At 43.3% G+C, this 14,069-nt stretch overlaps 1 protein-coding gene across 2 annotated transcripts in view; it reads left to right on the top strand.

The window, feature by feature from the left end:
- kcmf1 (potassium channel modulatory factor 1) overlaps nt 1-14,069 on the top strand; it is a 238,340-nt gene that overhangs the window by 187,014 nt on the left and 37,257 nt on the right. For both annotated transcript variants that reach the window (XM_085983446.1, XM_085983438.1), the window contains one exon: nt 13,131-13,232. In XM_085983446.1, the coding sequence (XP_085839572.1) occupies nt 13,131-13,232 (102 nt within the window). The remainder of the gene's footprint in view (nt 1-13,130; nt 13,233-14,069) is intronic.

The following is a 14,069-nucleotide window of genomic DNA, read 5'->3' as shown; positions in this document are numbered from 1 at the left end:
ACTGTTATCTATCCGACAATGCGGAAAATTGCCCGGGTATGACCTCTCCACAAAAAGCAGGAAAAATACAATCTGGCAAATAACTGCCCCATCAGTCTACTCTCAATCATCAGCCAGGTGATGGATGGTGTCACCGACTGTGCTATCAAGTAGCACTTACTCACCAATAACTTACCTACTCATGCCCAGTTTGGGCCTCATTACAGCCTTGGTCCAAACATGGACAAAAGAGCTGAATTCTAGAGGTGAGGCGAGTGAGTGACTGCCCTTGACAACAAGGCAGCATTTGACCGAGTGTGGTATCAAGGAGCCCTAGTAAAACTGAAGTCACTGAGCATTGGGGAGGGGGGGGGGGAACTCTCCACTGGATGGAGTCATACTTGGCACAAAGGAAAATGGTTGTGGTGGTTGGAGGTCAATCATCATAGCCCCAGGACATCGCTGCAGGAGTTCTTCAGGGCAGTGTCCCAGGCCCAACTATCTTCAGCTGCTTCATCAATGGCCTTCCTTCCAACTTAAGGTCAGAAGTGGGGATGTTTGCTGATGACTGCACAGTGTTCAGTGCCATTCGCAACTCCTCAGGTAATGAAGCAGTCCATGCCCGCCTGCAGCAAGACCTGGATGACATTCAGGCTTGGGCTGATGTGTGGCGCGAATGTTATTTGCCACTTAAGTGCCAGGCAATGACTATCTCCAACAAGCGAGCGGCTAACCACTGCCTCTTGACATTGAACAGCATTACCATCACCGAATCCCCCACCATCAATATCCTGGGGGGTCAGAAACTTAACTGGACCAGCCACATAAATACTGTGGCAACAAGAGCAGGTCAGAGGCTGGGTTTTCTGCGGCGAGTGTCTCACCTCCTGCCTTTCCACCATCTACAAGGCACAAGTAAGGAGTGTGATGGAATGCACTCCCATTTGCCTGGATGAGTGCAGCTCCAACAACACTCGAAGCTCGACACCTTCTAGGACAAAGCAGCCCGCTTGATTGGCACCCCATCCACCACCTTAAATATTCACTTCCTCCACCAGCGGCATACCGTGGCTGCAGTGTGTACCGTCTACAAGATGCACTGCAGCAACTCGCCAAGGCTTCTTCAACAGCACCTCCCAAACCTGCGACCTAGAAGGACAAGGTCAGCAGTCGCATGGGAACATCACCACCTCCAAGTCATGCACCATCCTGACTTGGAAGTATATCACCGTTCCTTCATCGTTGCTGGGTCAAAATCCTGGAACTCCCTCCCTACATCTGCAGTATTTTGCTATAGCACTGTGGGAGTACCTTCGCCACACGGACTGCTGCAGTTCAAGAAGGCGGCTCACCACCACCTTCTCAAGGGCAATTAGGGATGGGCAATAAATGCTGGCCTTTAATATAAAATTAAAAATGAGAGTACCTACCCATTATTCCTACTCGCTGTCTCCTGCCTCTCAGCTAATTTCCTAACCAGGTCAATAATTTGCCTTCAATTCTGTGGGCTTCCACCTGAGATAACAGACTTTATCAAATGCCTTCTTGAAGTCCATATAAATAACATCTGTTAGAATACTGTGTCTAGTTTTGGTTGTCTCACATGGTGGCAATATTGAGGCTTTGGAAAAGTTTCAGAAGAGGGCCACAAGATTAATTCCCAGTCTAAAGCATCTAGAAGATAGAACAGGTGGACATGACATCCGATGATGAGATTAGTGCATTTAAAATAGAGGTTTCATTGTAATATCCCAAACTTGCAGGCCAATTTCAATTCTGTCCTTGTGTTCCAACTTCTGAGCCGGATTCCTAAATTTTAAAATGTTCCATGGACTATCGAGACCTTAAAGGCTCTGTTTTTGTAATTGAGAGAATAAAGGAAGTCTGTTATGTAATTAACTTCTTTCACATGTTGCAGAGATGAACATAATGCATATTTTAAGGCCTTGGATGCATACCAGCAAAGTACAATTAAGTATTAATGTGGGGGGGGGGGTTTGATTTGGAATATATAATTTATTTTTCATGCTTCTCAATTGAGTTTTTTGAAATAGCAGATCTCTCCCAAACTCGTGAATAATCCAGAGTGTGCACTATATTAACAGAAAATCCTGTTTCCCCTCGTAACTTTCCAAAAGAAACCATAGCAATATACAATGACTAGGGCCCAGAACAAGGTTGGCTCCAGTTCTCAGTGTTTATATTAGCCTAGTTTACATACCTCCCAGAAGTGACATGCTTGAAATGAGTGCTTTCCCCAAATGACGGTGTGTCTATATAGGACACTGCTGCACAGGTCAGCCAGTATTCGTTAGATGAGTGTGATAGAATCTAAATTAATGTAAAAGAGGAAGATGCAGGAATATATTTTGGCGTGCCTTGTGTTTTCTTTTAAAATATACCGCATATATATAAAGCTCTGCTTATTTTGGAAGAGTGGACGGAAGGAAATGGTTGACGAGATCTCCTTAGCGAGCCAGCGGTCTTTCTGAAAGCTTGTGCTCTGTTTCCTGATGCAGTCTCTTAAATGCAGGCCTCTCGTGTAATTGGATCACTTGCAGGCAGACCAGCCAATGGAAGGCTGTGAAATTCCCGCTGGCTGGACCTCTGATCAAACAGGGACCCACTGGAGATTTGTGCACTGATGTTTGAAAAGGCTTGGGGAGCACACCTTTGCATAAAACTTGAAGCGCTGCGACTGGAACCTGCCAAGGCCTGTTCATCAGCTAGTTTGAGCATTGTGTGCATAGTATCCCCTTTAGAAAAGTAACCTGCAAGTGGTTGTGGTTTGCTTTCTGAGTAGGCACTCTTAAACAGGCTTTAAAAAAAATCACCTAACATGGTTTGATTTCCCTTTTAGTTTTAGTTGTCAGGATGTTGTACATAGAAGTTACAACACGGAAACGGGCCATTTGTCCCAACCAGTCCGCATTGGCATTATCCTCCACGCGAGCAAATAGTTTCAGATTACATTTATCCACCCCGTTTCCCTCTTCCTTCAACCCCCTTTCCTTCATCCTTTTCATTCAGTCTATTGTATGTGAACATACTTTCTGTTTCAATCAGTAATCCTGGAAGTAAATTCCATGGTCTCAACTTTCTTTGTAAAGAAGTTTCTCCTGTCGTCTGTTCTAAATCTTTATAACATATCTTGTATCCAAGGCCTTTCATTCTTGATCCCTCGACTACTGGAAAGAGTCTGCTTCTATCTACCTTGTCTCATCTTTCATATTTTTAAACGCTTTTTTCATATCATCTTGTATTAATGAAGCCCCAGCCTTTCAAGTCTTCATAGTTATATTTCCTTATACTAGGTAGCATCCTAGTGAATCTGTTTTCTACCTTCTATAAAGCCTCAATATCCTTCCTATAGTATGGAGCCCAATACTGGGCACAGTACTGTGCAGTCGTAAGGCTTTTTATAGGCTTATCATTACCTCTTGAAGTTTATATTAGATACATTTGGTGATAGAATTCCATTAGCATTTTTAACGGCCTTATCAATCTGAGTTACTGCCTTCAAAGTTCTATGTGACCATGACACTACCAGATTGTGGTTAAAAACTCATCTGGTTCACTAATGTCAATTAGGAAAGGAAATCTGCCGTCCTTACCTGGTCTGGCCTATATGTGACTGCAGACCCACATCAATGTGGTTGACTCTTAACTGCCCTCTGATGTGGCTTAGCAAGCCGCAAAGTTGTACCAAATCACTCTGGAAAAACAACAATAATAAAACCAAACAGACCACCCGGCATCAACCTAGGCACCAGATTTGGACACATCAAAGGCACAACCAGCCCAGTCTACCCTGCAATGTCCTCCTCACTAACATCTGGAGACTTGGACCAAAATTGGGAGAGCTGTCACACAGCCTAGACAAGCAACAGCCTGACAGTCACATTCATAAAATCGTACCTTTCAGCTAAGGACATAAGAGCAGGAGTAGGCCATACGGCCCCTCGAGCCTGCTCCGCCATTCAGTAAGATCATGGCTGATCATCGACCTCAACTCCACTTTCCCACCCGTTCTCCATATCCCTTGATTCCCCTAGAGTCCAAAAATCTATCTACAGGAAACTTTGGTTTATCCGGAGGTTGTATGTCCGGAAACCTCGATCCACCGGCAGAAATCAGGAGCTGTTTTTTTAGTTTTCTTTTCTTCTCGTGGCTTTTTTTTCAACAGTCAGGCTCTGCAAAGTCTCTCTGAAGTTGTTGCTAAGCTACAGAGATGCTTCCAAGGTACGGCCGACTGTTTAGAAGCTGTTGCTAAGCAACAGTGTTTGTTGCCAGATACGGAGCTGCAAATCTCCGTATGCTTCAACATTAGCGCTGGCTTGTCCGGCAGTTTTGATAGATCGGCAACAGCTCGGTCCCGTCGGTGCCAGATATCACAAAGTTTCCTGTATATCATCCTTGAATATACTTAAAGACTCACCATTCATAGCCCTCTGGGGCAGAGAATTCTAAAGATTCACAACCCTCTGAGTGAAGAAATTCCTCCTCATCTCAGTCTTAAATGGCCTACCCCTTATCCTGAGATTATGCCCCCTAGTTCTAGACACTCCAGCCAGGGGAAACAACCTCTCAGCATCTACCCTGTCAATCCCCTTCAGAATCTTGTATGTTTCAATTAGATCACCTCTCATTCTTCTAAACTCCAGAGAGTATAGGCCCATTCTACACAAATCTCTCATCATAGGACAACCCTCTCATCCCAGGAATCAATCTAGTGAACCTTCGTTGCACCGCCTCCAAGGCAAGTATATCCTTTCTTAGATAAGGAGACCAAAACTGTGCACAGTACTCCAGGTGTGGTCTCCTCCATCACTATTCCTGGGTATGTCCTGTCCCAGTGGCTTGATAGCACCACTACTGACTGAGGCTGAGGTTGTCCTCTGAGAAGAAATTGAGTAGGTTTGGCCTATACTCTCTCGAGTTTAGAAGAATGAGGTGTGATCTAATTGAAACATATATGATTCTGAGGAGGATTGACAGGGTAATTGCTGAGAGGAAGTTTCCTCTGGCTAGAGAGTCTAGAATTGGGACACAGTCTCAAGATAAGGGGTCAGCCATTTAAGACTGAGATGAGGAGGACTTTCTTCAGTCAGCTGGTGTGAATCTCTACCCCAAAGGGCTGTGGTTGCTGAATTGTTGAGTATATTCAAGGCTGAGATAGTAGATTTTTGGACTCTAGGGGAATCAAAGGATATGGGGAAGGAAATGGAGTTGAGGTCAAAGATCAGCAGCCAAGATCTTACTGAATGGCGCAGCAGGCTCGAGGGGCCGTATGGCCTACTCGTGCTCCTAATTCTTAAGTTCTTAGATAATGAACATAAGAACATACATACGAATTAGGAGCAGGAGTAGGCCACTCGGCCCTTTGAGCCTGCTCCGCCATTCAATAGGATCATGGCTGATCCGATTACTCCACATTTCTGCCTACCTCCGATAACTTTTCACCCCCTTGCTTACCAAAAATCTATCTACCTCTGCCTTAAAAATATTCAAAGACTCTGCTTTCACCGCCCTCTGAGGAAGAGAGTTCCAAAGACTCACGACCCTCTTGAGAAAAAAATTCTCCTCATCTCTGTCTTAAACGGGCGACCCCTTATTTTTAAACAGTGACCCCTAGTTCCAGATTTTCCCACAAGAGGAAACATCCACCCTCTCCAGACCCCTCAGGATCTTATATTTTTCAATCAAGTCACCTCTTACTTTTCTAAACTCCAACGGATACAAGCCTAGCCTGTCCAACTTTTCCTCAAGACAGCCTGCCCATTCCAGGTATTAGTCTAGTAAACCTTCTCTGAACTGCTTCCAACGCATTTACATGCTTAAATAAGGAGACCAATAATGTACACACTACTCCAGATGTGGTCTCACCAATGCCCTGTATAACTGAAGCATAACCTCCCTACCTTTGTATTCAATTCCCCTCGCAATAAACGATAACATTCTATTAGCTTAATTACTTGCTGTACCTGCATAGTAACCTTTTGCAATTCATGCACCAGGACACCCAGATCCCTCTGCAATCTCTCACCATTTAGATAATATGCTTTTTTATTCTTCCTGCCAAGATGGACAACTTCACATTTTCCCACATTATACTGCATTTGCCAGATCTTTGCCCACTCACTTAACCTATCTATATCCCTTTGTAGCCTCCTTAGGCCCTCTTCACAATTTACTTTCCTACCTATCTTTGTGTCATCAGCAAATTTAGCAACCACACCTTCCGTCCCTTCATCCAAGTCATTTATATAAATTGTAAAAAGTTGAGGCCCCAGCACTGATCCCTGTGGCACACCACTCATTACATCTTGCCAATCAGAAAATGACCCATTTATGCCTACTCTCTGTTTCCTGTTAGCTAGCCAATCTTCTATCCATGCCAATATGTTACCCCCTACACCATGAGCTTTTATTTTCCTCAATAACCTTTGATGTGGCACCTTATCAAATGCCTGCTGGAAACCTAAGTACAGTGCATCCACTGGTTCCCCTTTATCTACAGCACATGTAAGTGCCCTGATATAACATCTTTAATAATAGTTTCTAACATCTTCCCTATGTCCGATGTTAAGCTAACTGGTCTGTAGTTTCCTGCTTTCCTCCCTTTTTGAATAAAGGAGTTACATTTGCTATTTTCCAATCTAATGGAACATTCCCCAACTCTAAGGAATTTTGGAAAATTAAAAGCAACGCATCAACTATCTCACTAGCCACTTCTTTTAAGACTAGGATGAAGTCCATCAGGACCCGGGGACTTGTCAGCCCGCAGCTCCAACAATTTGCTCAGTGCCACTTCCCTGGTGATTGTAATTTTCTTGAGTTCCTCCCTCCCTTCCATTTCCTGATTTACAGCTATTTCTGGGATGTTACTTGTATCCCTTATAGTGAAGACCGATGCAAAATACCTGTTCAATTCAACTGCCATCTCCTTATTTTCCATTATTAATTCCCCAGACTCACTTTTTATAGGACCAACGCTCACTTTGTTAACTCTTTTAAAAAAAATATCTATAGAAACTCTTAATTGCCGTCGCCAGTCCATGCCCGTATGCAGCAAGACCTGGACAACATGCAGGCGTGGGCTAATAAGTGGCAAGTAACATTTGTGCCACACAAGTACCAGGCAATGACCATCTCCAGAAATAGAGTCTCCAGCCACCTCCCCATGACATTCAGCGGCATTACCATTGTTGAATACCTCACAATTAACATCTGGGGGGTGGGGGGGTTACCATTGATTAGAATCTTAACTGAACCAGCCACATAAATACTGTGGCTACAAGAGCAGGTCAGAGGCTGGGCATTTTGCAGCGAGTGACTCACCACCTGACTCCCCAAAGCCTTTCCACTATCTACAAGGCGCAAGTCAGGAGTATGATGGAATACTCACCACTTGCCTGGATGAGTGCAACTCCAACAACACTCAAGAAACTCAACACCATCCAAAACAAAGCAGCCCACTTGATTGGGACCCCATCCACCACCATAAACACTCACCCCCTCCATCACCTCGCACCGTGGCTGCTGTGTGCACCATCTCCAAGATGCACTGCAGAAACTTGTCGAGGCTTCTTCGGCAGCACCTCCCAAACCCTTGAACTCTACCACCTAGACGGACAAGGGCAGCAGGCGCATGGGAACACCACCACCTCGAAGTTCCCCTCCAAGTTGCATACCATCCTGACTTAAAAGTATATCGCCGTTTCTTCATCGTCACTAGGTCAAAATCCTGGAACACTCTACCTAACAGCACTGTGGCAGTACCTTCACCATACGGACTGCAGTGGTTCAAAAATGTGGCTCATCACCATCTTCTCGACGGCAATTAGGGATGGGCAATAAATGCTGGTCTTGCCAGCGACGCCCACATCCCACGAATGAAAAAAAATAACTGGATACCCCCAAATCCCTCTGCTCTTTCACAGCTCTGAGTTGTTAGGTTAAAATGGCTAAACTTGACCTTTCGCTTTACATTTGAGAATTTTTTTGATTTAGAGTCTAGTAGTAGCAGTACTGGGGCCCGGTGTTGGCTAATTTTTGTCAGCAAATTGTGACATATTGACCAACCCCCAGAACTCTGTCTCTGCAATACTCATGGTTGGCACTTGTGTAGTTGTACACCTGGGTGTTTTCAATTCAATTGAACACAGTACAAAGCTTTAAATGTCCAACGTTTCAGAAATATTGATACAGGGAGTCCACTGGTACAATTACGTCAGGAATGCAGAGATTAGAAAGCACACAGCACAAACCACTGTCTCTGAAACCATCCGACTTTGGCGATTGCAACTATTTGGGCATATTTGACCCTGAAATGAGCTTCTGACCACACATCCGTGGCATAACTAAGACCGCCTATTTCCACCTCCGTAACATCGCCCGTCTCCGTCCTTGCCTCAGCTCATCCGCTGCTGAAACCCTCATCCATGCCTTTGTTACCACTAGACTTGACTACTCCAATGCACTCCTGGCTGGCCTCCCACCTCCTACCCTACGTAAACTTGAGGTCATCCAAAACTCGGCTGCCCGTGTCCTAACTTGCACCACATCCCATTTACCCATCACCCTTGTGCTCGCTGACCTACATTGGCTCCCAGTTAAGCAACGCCTCCATTTCAGAATTATCATCCTTGTTTTCAAATCTCTTCGTGGTCTCGCCCCTCCCTATCTCTGTAATCTCCTCCTCCAGCCGCACAGCCCCTACCCCGCCGAGATATCTGCGCTCCTCTAATTCTGCCCTCTTGAGCAACCCTGATTATAATCGCTCAACCATTGGTGGCCATTCCTTCAGCTGCCTAGGCCCTAAGCTCTGGAATTCCCTCCCTAAACCTCTCCGCCTCTCTACCTTTCTTTCCTCCTTTAAGATACTTCAAACTTACCTCTTTCGCTTTTGGTCAACTGCCCTAATTTTATCCTTGTATGGCTTGGTGTCAAATTCTTTGTCTCCTAACACTCCTGTGAAGTGCCTTGGGACGTTTTATACATTAAAGGTGCTATATAAATACAAGTTGTTGTTATTTCTCGCTTGGAAAGAACTTGGATGTGAATAGACTTCTGCAGGCATCCCAATCAAGACTCCCTCCAGATCAGCGTAGACCTTGAGGCCGACCAAAAACCACTTGGCTGCCCACAGTCATGCAGGACCTAAGAAAGCTCAACTTGGGCTTCCACATTGCATGGCACAGCATGCAAGACAGAAGACTGGAACCGTCGTGCACGTACCACCGTACTCTCATTGATGGAGTAGGTAATCAATTACCGACAACAATTACTAACACACGTGGACCAGGCCAAGATGTATTGATTGGAAGTGTGCTGAGCAATCACAATATTGTTAGAATAAGGAAAGCTATTTGGCCCATCTAAGTTCATTCCCCCAAAGCCAAAAATTCTATTTCAGTATCCAGTTTTGGCCTAGACTACTTTCCGTGAAAGTTTATTCCATACCTTCAACACTTTGTGTAAAGAATTTCCTGACATCAGAACTATATTTATCTTCTACTATGTTCCCTTGTCCTACTCTTGCTAATTACCTTAAAGTAATATTCCAGATTTAACTTTTCCATTCCCTCTTTTGTATACTCTTATAAGATCACCTCAAACACCCCATTTTCAAGATGGAAAACCCAAGTTTTCCTTGTCTTGCCTCGTAATTCAGACCTTGCCAGTGGTTCTTCTCTGCACTGATTTGAATGTTTGAATGCCTCACTTGTGTCTCGGCAACCAGAACAAAATGCGTTATTCAACTTGTGGTTTGGTCAGAGCACCATGCACTTTGCTTGTGGCTTCCTCTTTCAACCTTTTAGTTTTATTGATTGCTGCTTTGCAAAGGTTAGACACAGTGAGCATAGAGGCTGCTAAGACTCCTAGATCTATTTCAACGTCATTCTTAGCTACTGTCCCTACCATTCATGAGGTACGCATGCTGCCTTTTATTTCTGCAGTAGTTTACGCTCATCTGCATTAAATTTCATCTGCCATTTTTCTGCATATCTTCAATTGATTTTGTAATTTTTTAGCTGTTTCCTATAATTCCACTGACCCGCTTAGTGTGGTATCATCTGCATATTTGACCACATGAGCATTGAGTTTCTGAATCCAGGTTATTTTTGTAAATTAGAAACCGTAATGATCCCAACACTAAACTCGGGAACACCCACTCCGTACTCTCCACTGTGTGTCTCAAATCTTCCCCCTAATCTATCTCGTCACTATGGGCTAAATACCCACGTGATTTGTTTGTTTTGAGTGCTCTTAGCCTGTCTAGGACTTTTGTCTTATTTATATCAAAGTCATCGATTTTACTTAGGTCATTTCTATTTGGGGAGGGGTGTGAGAATAATTGGAAGAAATAATCATTCAGAATATTTACTACTTTGTGCATGCTTTCTAAGTGGGGTTCTAAGCAGGGTTTTACAGCTGAACAGGATGACTTAAAATTAGCCACATACTTGTCAAATTCCTTTTGGACCCTGCTACCTAGCAGGTCATTAGAAAGGACAAGTAAATTAGACAAGGCACAGCTAGTGGCTGGGCTCCTTTTTTAGGTTCCAGCTGTTGCTCTGTTCTGCAACATGCATTGATCAAGACAATCGTAGTAGAATTGAGGTTGGAGGGTTTGCTTGAGCCTTCAATAATCATGATGTCCATAGGGTAAAATACAAAGATCTATCTCTGTTGGGGGTAGAATATTGCTAGTATTGTCTTGTAGGGGTAGTGGGTTGGTTCAGAGGGTCTTTTAGCCAGTAGATTTACAGGTGAAACTAGAGGATAATGTCAGATACAGGTGCTCTGAAGTTTGGATGTGGGTCACTGTAGGTTAATAAAAGAGCCCATGATCTAACATATCTTGCTTTAATGCAACTGAAATGAATAAAGCATGGGTTCACTTGCCCAGAAGCTTAATGATGCTATTGAGAATCAGACTGAGTATAGGCATTGATGTAGATATGGGGAAAATAAGATCAGGTGCTGCAGCTCAGGCAACTCCCATTGGGGGCACTATTCCCTTCACGGTGATGTTCAACCAGTAGAGGTACAATAATTCATAAAGGTTGTGTACTTTTTCAGTCTTTGTCATAACAGATCCAGCAAAAAAATATCAGCAGGCATGTGTGTTGCCCCCTGGTGGTATTTTCAGGTCAGCTCTAGCAAAGCTGCATTTTATTCCCTTTTGGGATTAATTTCCTCTGTTGAACGCCAGATTTTTTGTGAAAATGAAAAGTTAATACAACTCTTTATTTTAAAAAATGATGAGCATCTTTGTGAAAAATTGCTGGCTCGTTTGGTAAGTTGCATTTAAAAGGTTAGGCTTGATTTTTCTTTGAAGAAAAAGGTATAAAATTTTCAGAGAAAATACTAGTGATAATATAGATTGGGGGAGGACTTAATGTTTGACAGACATACATGATTTGATACTGATGAGCCTAATAAAAAAAGCTATATTAGGATTTTGATCCTTATGTGGCAGGAAGTTATCCATAATTGTCAGCATTTTCACCAAGTGGCAAGAAGAGATTCATGTTTCAAGCTATCTATGTGCTTAGAAGAGTACTATGCAGGATGATACTGTATAAGTTTGTTCTGAAATTTGCTGCTTAAAATTAGCCCTTTACCTTTAAAGGAAAAACAAACCAATACTTCTGCTCTTTTCTCAGTTATTTGCTCCTTTTCCTTGGAGGCTCTTACTCCTTGTTTGGGCTACAGGTCCACATGTTATCCGATTCCTCATTCAATTGGCCATTCCCGTGTGAGCCTCGATGTCAGCAGGGTAATCCAGCATGGGTGTGGGCAGGAGCATATCACGGCCAAACCTTAGTTGCTCTTGCCCGATGCCCACTTCCAGAAGAGGTTGCTAGGTACTGACCAGGAGTGGGAATCTTGGCCAGTTTTCCCCTTCCTAACGCGAGGGCACTGAGGTGTACTGAAGCCTGAGCACCTATTCAGATCAGCCAACTTAGCCCAGACCGCAGATCAAACTTGCGATCTTCCTTTTCTTTGGCAGCACCTCCCAAACCCGCGACCTCTACCACCTAGAAGGACAAGGGCAGCAGGTGCATGGGAATATTATCGCCTCCAAGTTACACATCATCCTGACTTGGAAATATATCACCGTTCCTTCATCGCCGCTGGGTCAAAACCTTGGAACTTCCTATACTGTGGGAGTACCGTCACCACACGGACTGCAGCAGTTCAAGAAGGCAGCTCATCAACACCTTCTCGAGGGCAATTAGGGATGGGCAATAAATGCTGGACTTGCCAGAGACGCCCACATTCCATGAACGAATAATAAAAAGAAAGTGGATAAGCTATATACTTTTGATAAGTTCACTTACTTGATGTTGGCCTCCTGATCATGGTTGTTATTTTTCTGGTTTTTTGCAGAGGCTGGGTACTTGCACCTGGTGACTGTCGATCTCATATGTCCCTCTTTTTCTTTCTCTCGTGCTCACACCCTTTTTTCTTGCTCCCACCTCCAGCCCATTCCAACTTTTCACCCTGTAATTTACCTGGCTACATGGAGACTCTGTTCTCCAACATTCCAGGTGGGGTAGCTTTCAGAACTGCCTTAATGGTATGTACCTTTCTGCCTCCAGGATATTTTTTTAAGAAATGCACAAGTTGGAGATTTCACCTGGTAATATTTTAATTGTTTAGTGACCATTTGGTTATTTTTTAAATACATCCTTCAGGGAAAAAACATTTTTGTTACCAATGTTTTTCTGCATGCTCTGGTCATTAGATTTTACAATAGATTCCAAGGTTGTTTGCGTCCATGGCTCCTTGTTTTCCTCTGGTCAGTAACAAAACCAATTTCTGTGTCCTGTCATGTGGCACTAGGGTGAAGTGTGACTCCATATTATGCTCACTGAAATAGAAACAAATATACAGCCAGTCAGTATCTGAAAGAGAAAAATAAAATAGTTTTGGGAAGGACTCTTCTTCAGAATTGGGCTTACTGTTCTTTTTTTTGTACTTCTAAGGGTAGAGTTCAGCTCCTATTTGTGTATACTCAGAGTACGGCTTTCTTTATTTCCCCTTCCCAATTCTTAGTTACCCTCATTTGTCTGAACTTTTAGATTTTGTCGTAATTAGAAGCGATCATTAAACTTACTTCTTTTAATATATTACAGGTTTGTCCAATTTGTGCAGCATTACCTGGAGGAGATCCTAATCATGTCACGGACGACTTTGCAGCTCATCTTACACTTGAACACAGGGCTCCTAGAGATTTAATATCCTTTTAAGAGTCTAACATTCAGCTACCTGAAAGTGCCAAAAGGAAAATTCATAGTTGTGTATCCTGTGCCACAAAGATTTATGGAAGTGATTTTAAAAAGGGAATGGTTCATGGTCTAGTTTTTCAATGAGATGGTGATACAGTGGAGTAAAGAAGTCAACTCAATAGCATTTGTATTGAATGCAGATTGCTCATGCCACTGTGGTGTTGAATTTTTGTAATCTACCATGACTTTTTATTTGAGGAAATAGTAATACACCATCCCATTACTGTATGTGTTTAAGAGGCAGTTCATTTTAGCATTTTGCACAATTGATTGGATCAACAGAAGCTGCCAGTTGAGAGTATTGAGAGAAGGATACCCCTTTATGAAATTTTTGACTTGGTGATATAAGGGTATCTTCCACATGCCTCTTTCAATCAAAGACTGTTTTCCCCCCCCACCCCGGGTGTCAGCTATTGTATCGCTGTCGTCCTCTTCCGACACATTAATGCAATTTGTATTTCTCAAGAAGTTATTAAATCTAAACTTAATTAAGACATGTTGTCATTCTTCATTAAAGACCCTGTGTGAATAACTCAGAGAGGCTGCATCAGTTGATCATTTGCAATTCTGAGAGATAGCATAGCTGTGCAATTTAACTCTGGGAGTCCTCAGAATATATTAGTTAAGTTCACCTGAAGCCCCTCTCTACCCCCGTCCTTCCCACTCCCCACCCGTCCCAAATGGTCCTCTTCAGAGCCCACATCCTCTGATTTCTGGAACCTGTGTTAACTTGGTGCAAGACAAGCTGCATATAACGTTGTTACCTTCATGTATTGCTCATTGATC

The sequence above is a fragment of the Somniosus microcephalus genome, chromosome 1, assembly GCF_052327205.1.
Source record: "Somniosus microcephalus isolate GS21.2 chromosome 1, FLI_Smic_1.0, whole genome shotgun sequence".
NCBI lineage: Eukaryota > Metazoa > Chordata > Chondrichthyes > Squaliformes > Somniosidae > Somniosus > Somniosus microcephalus.
Note: the sequence above shows the minus strand (reverse complement) of the source record. Positions and strands in the feature narration are given on the sequence as shown.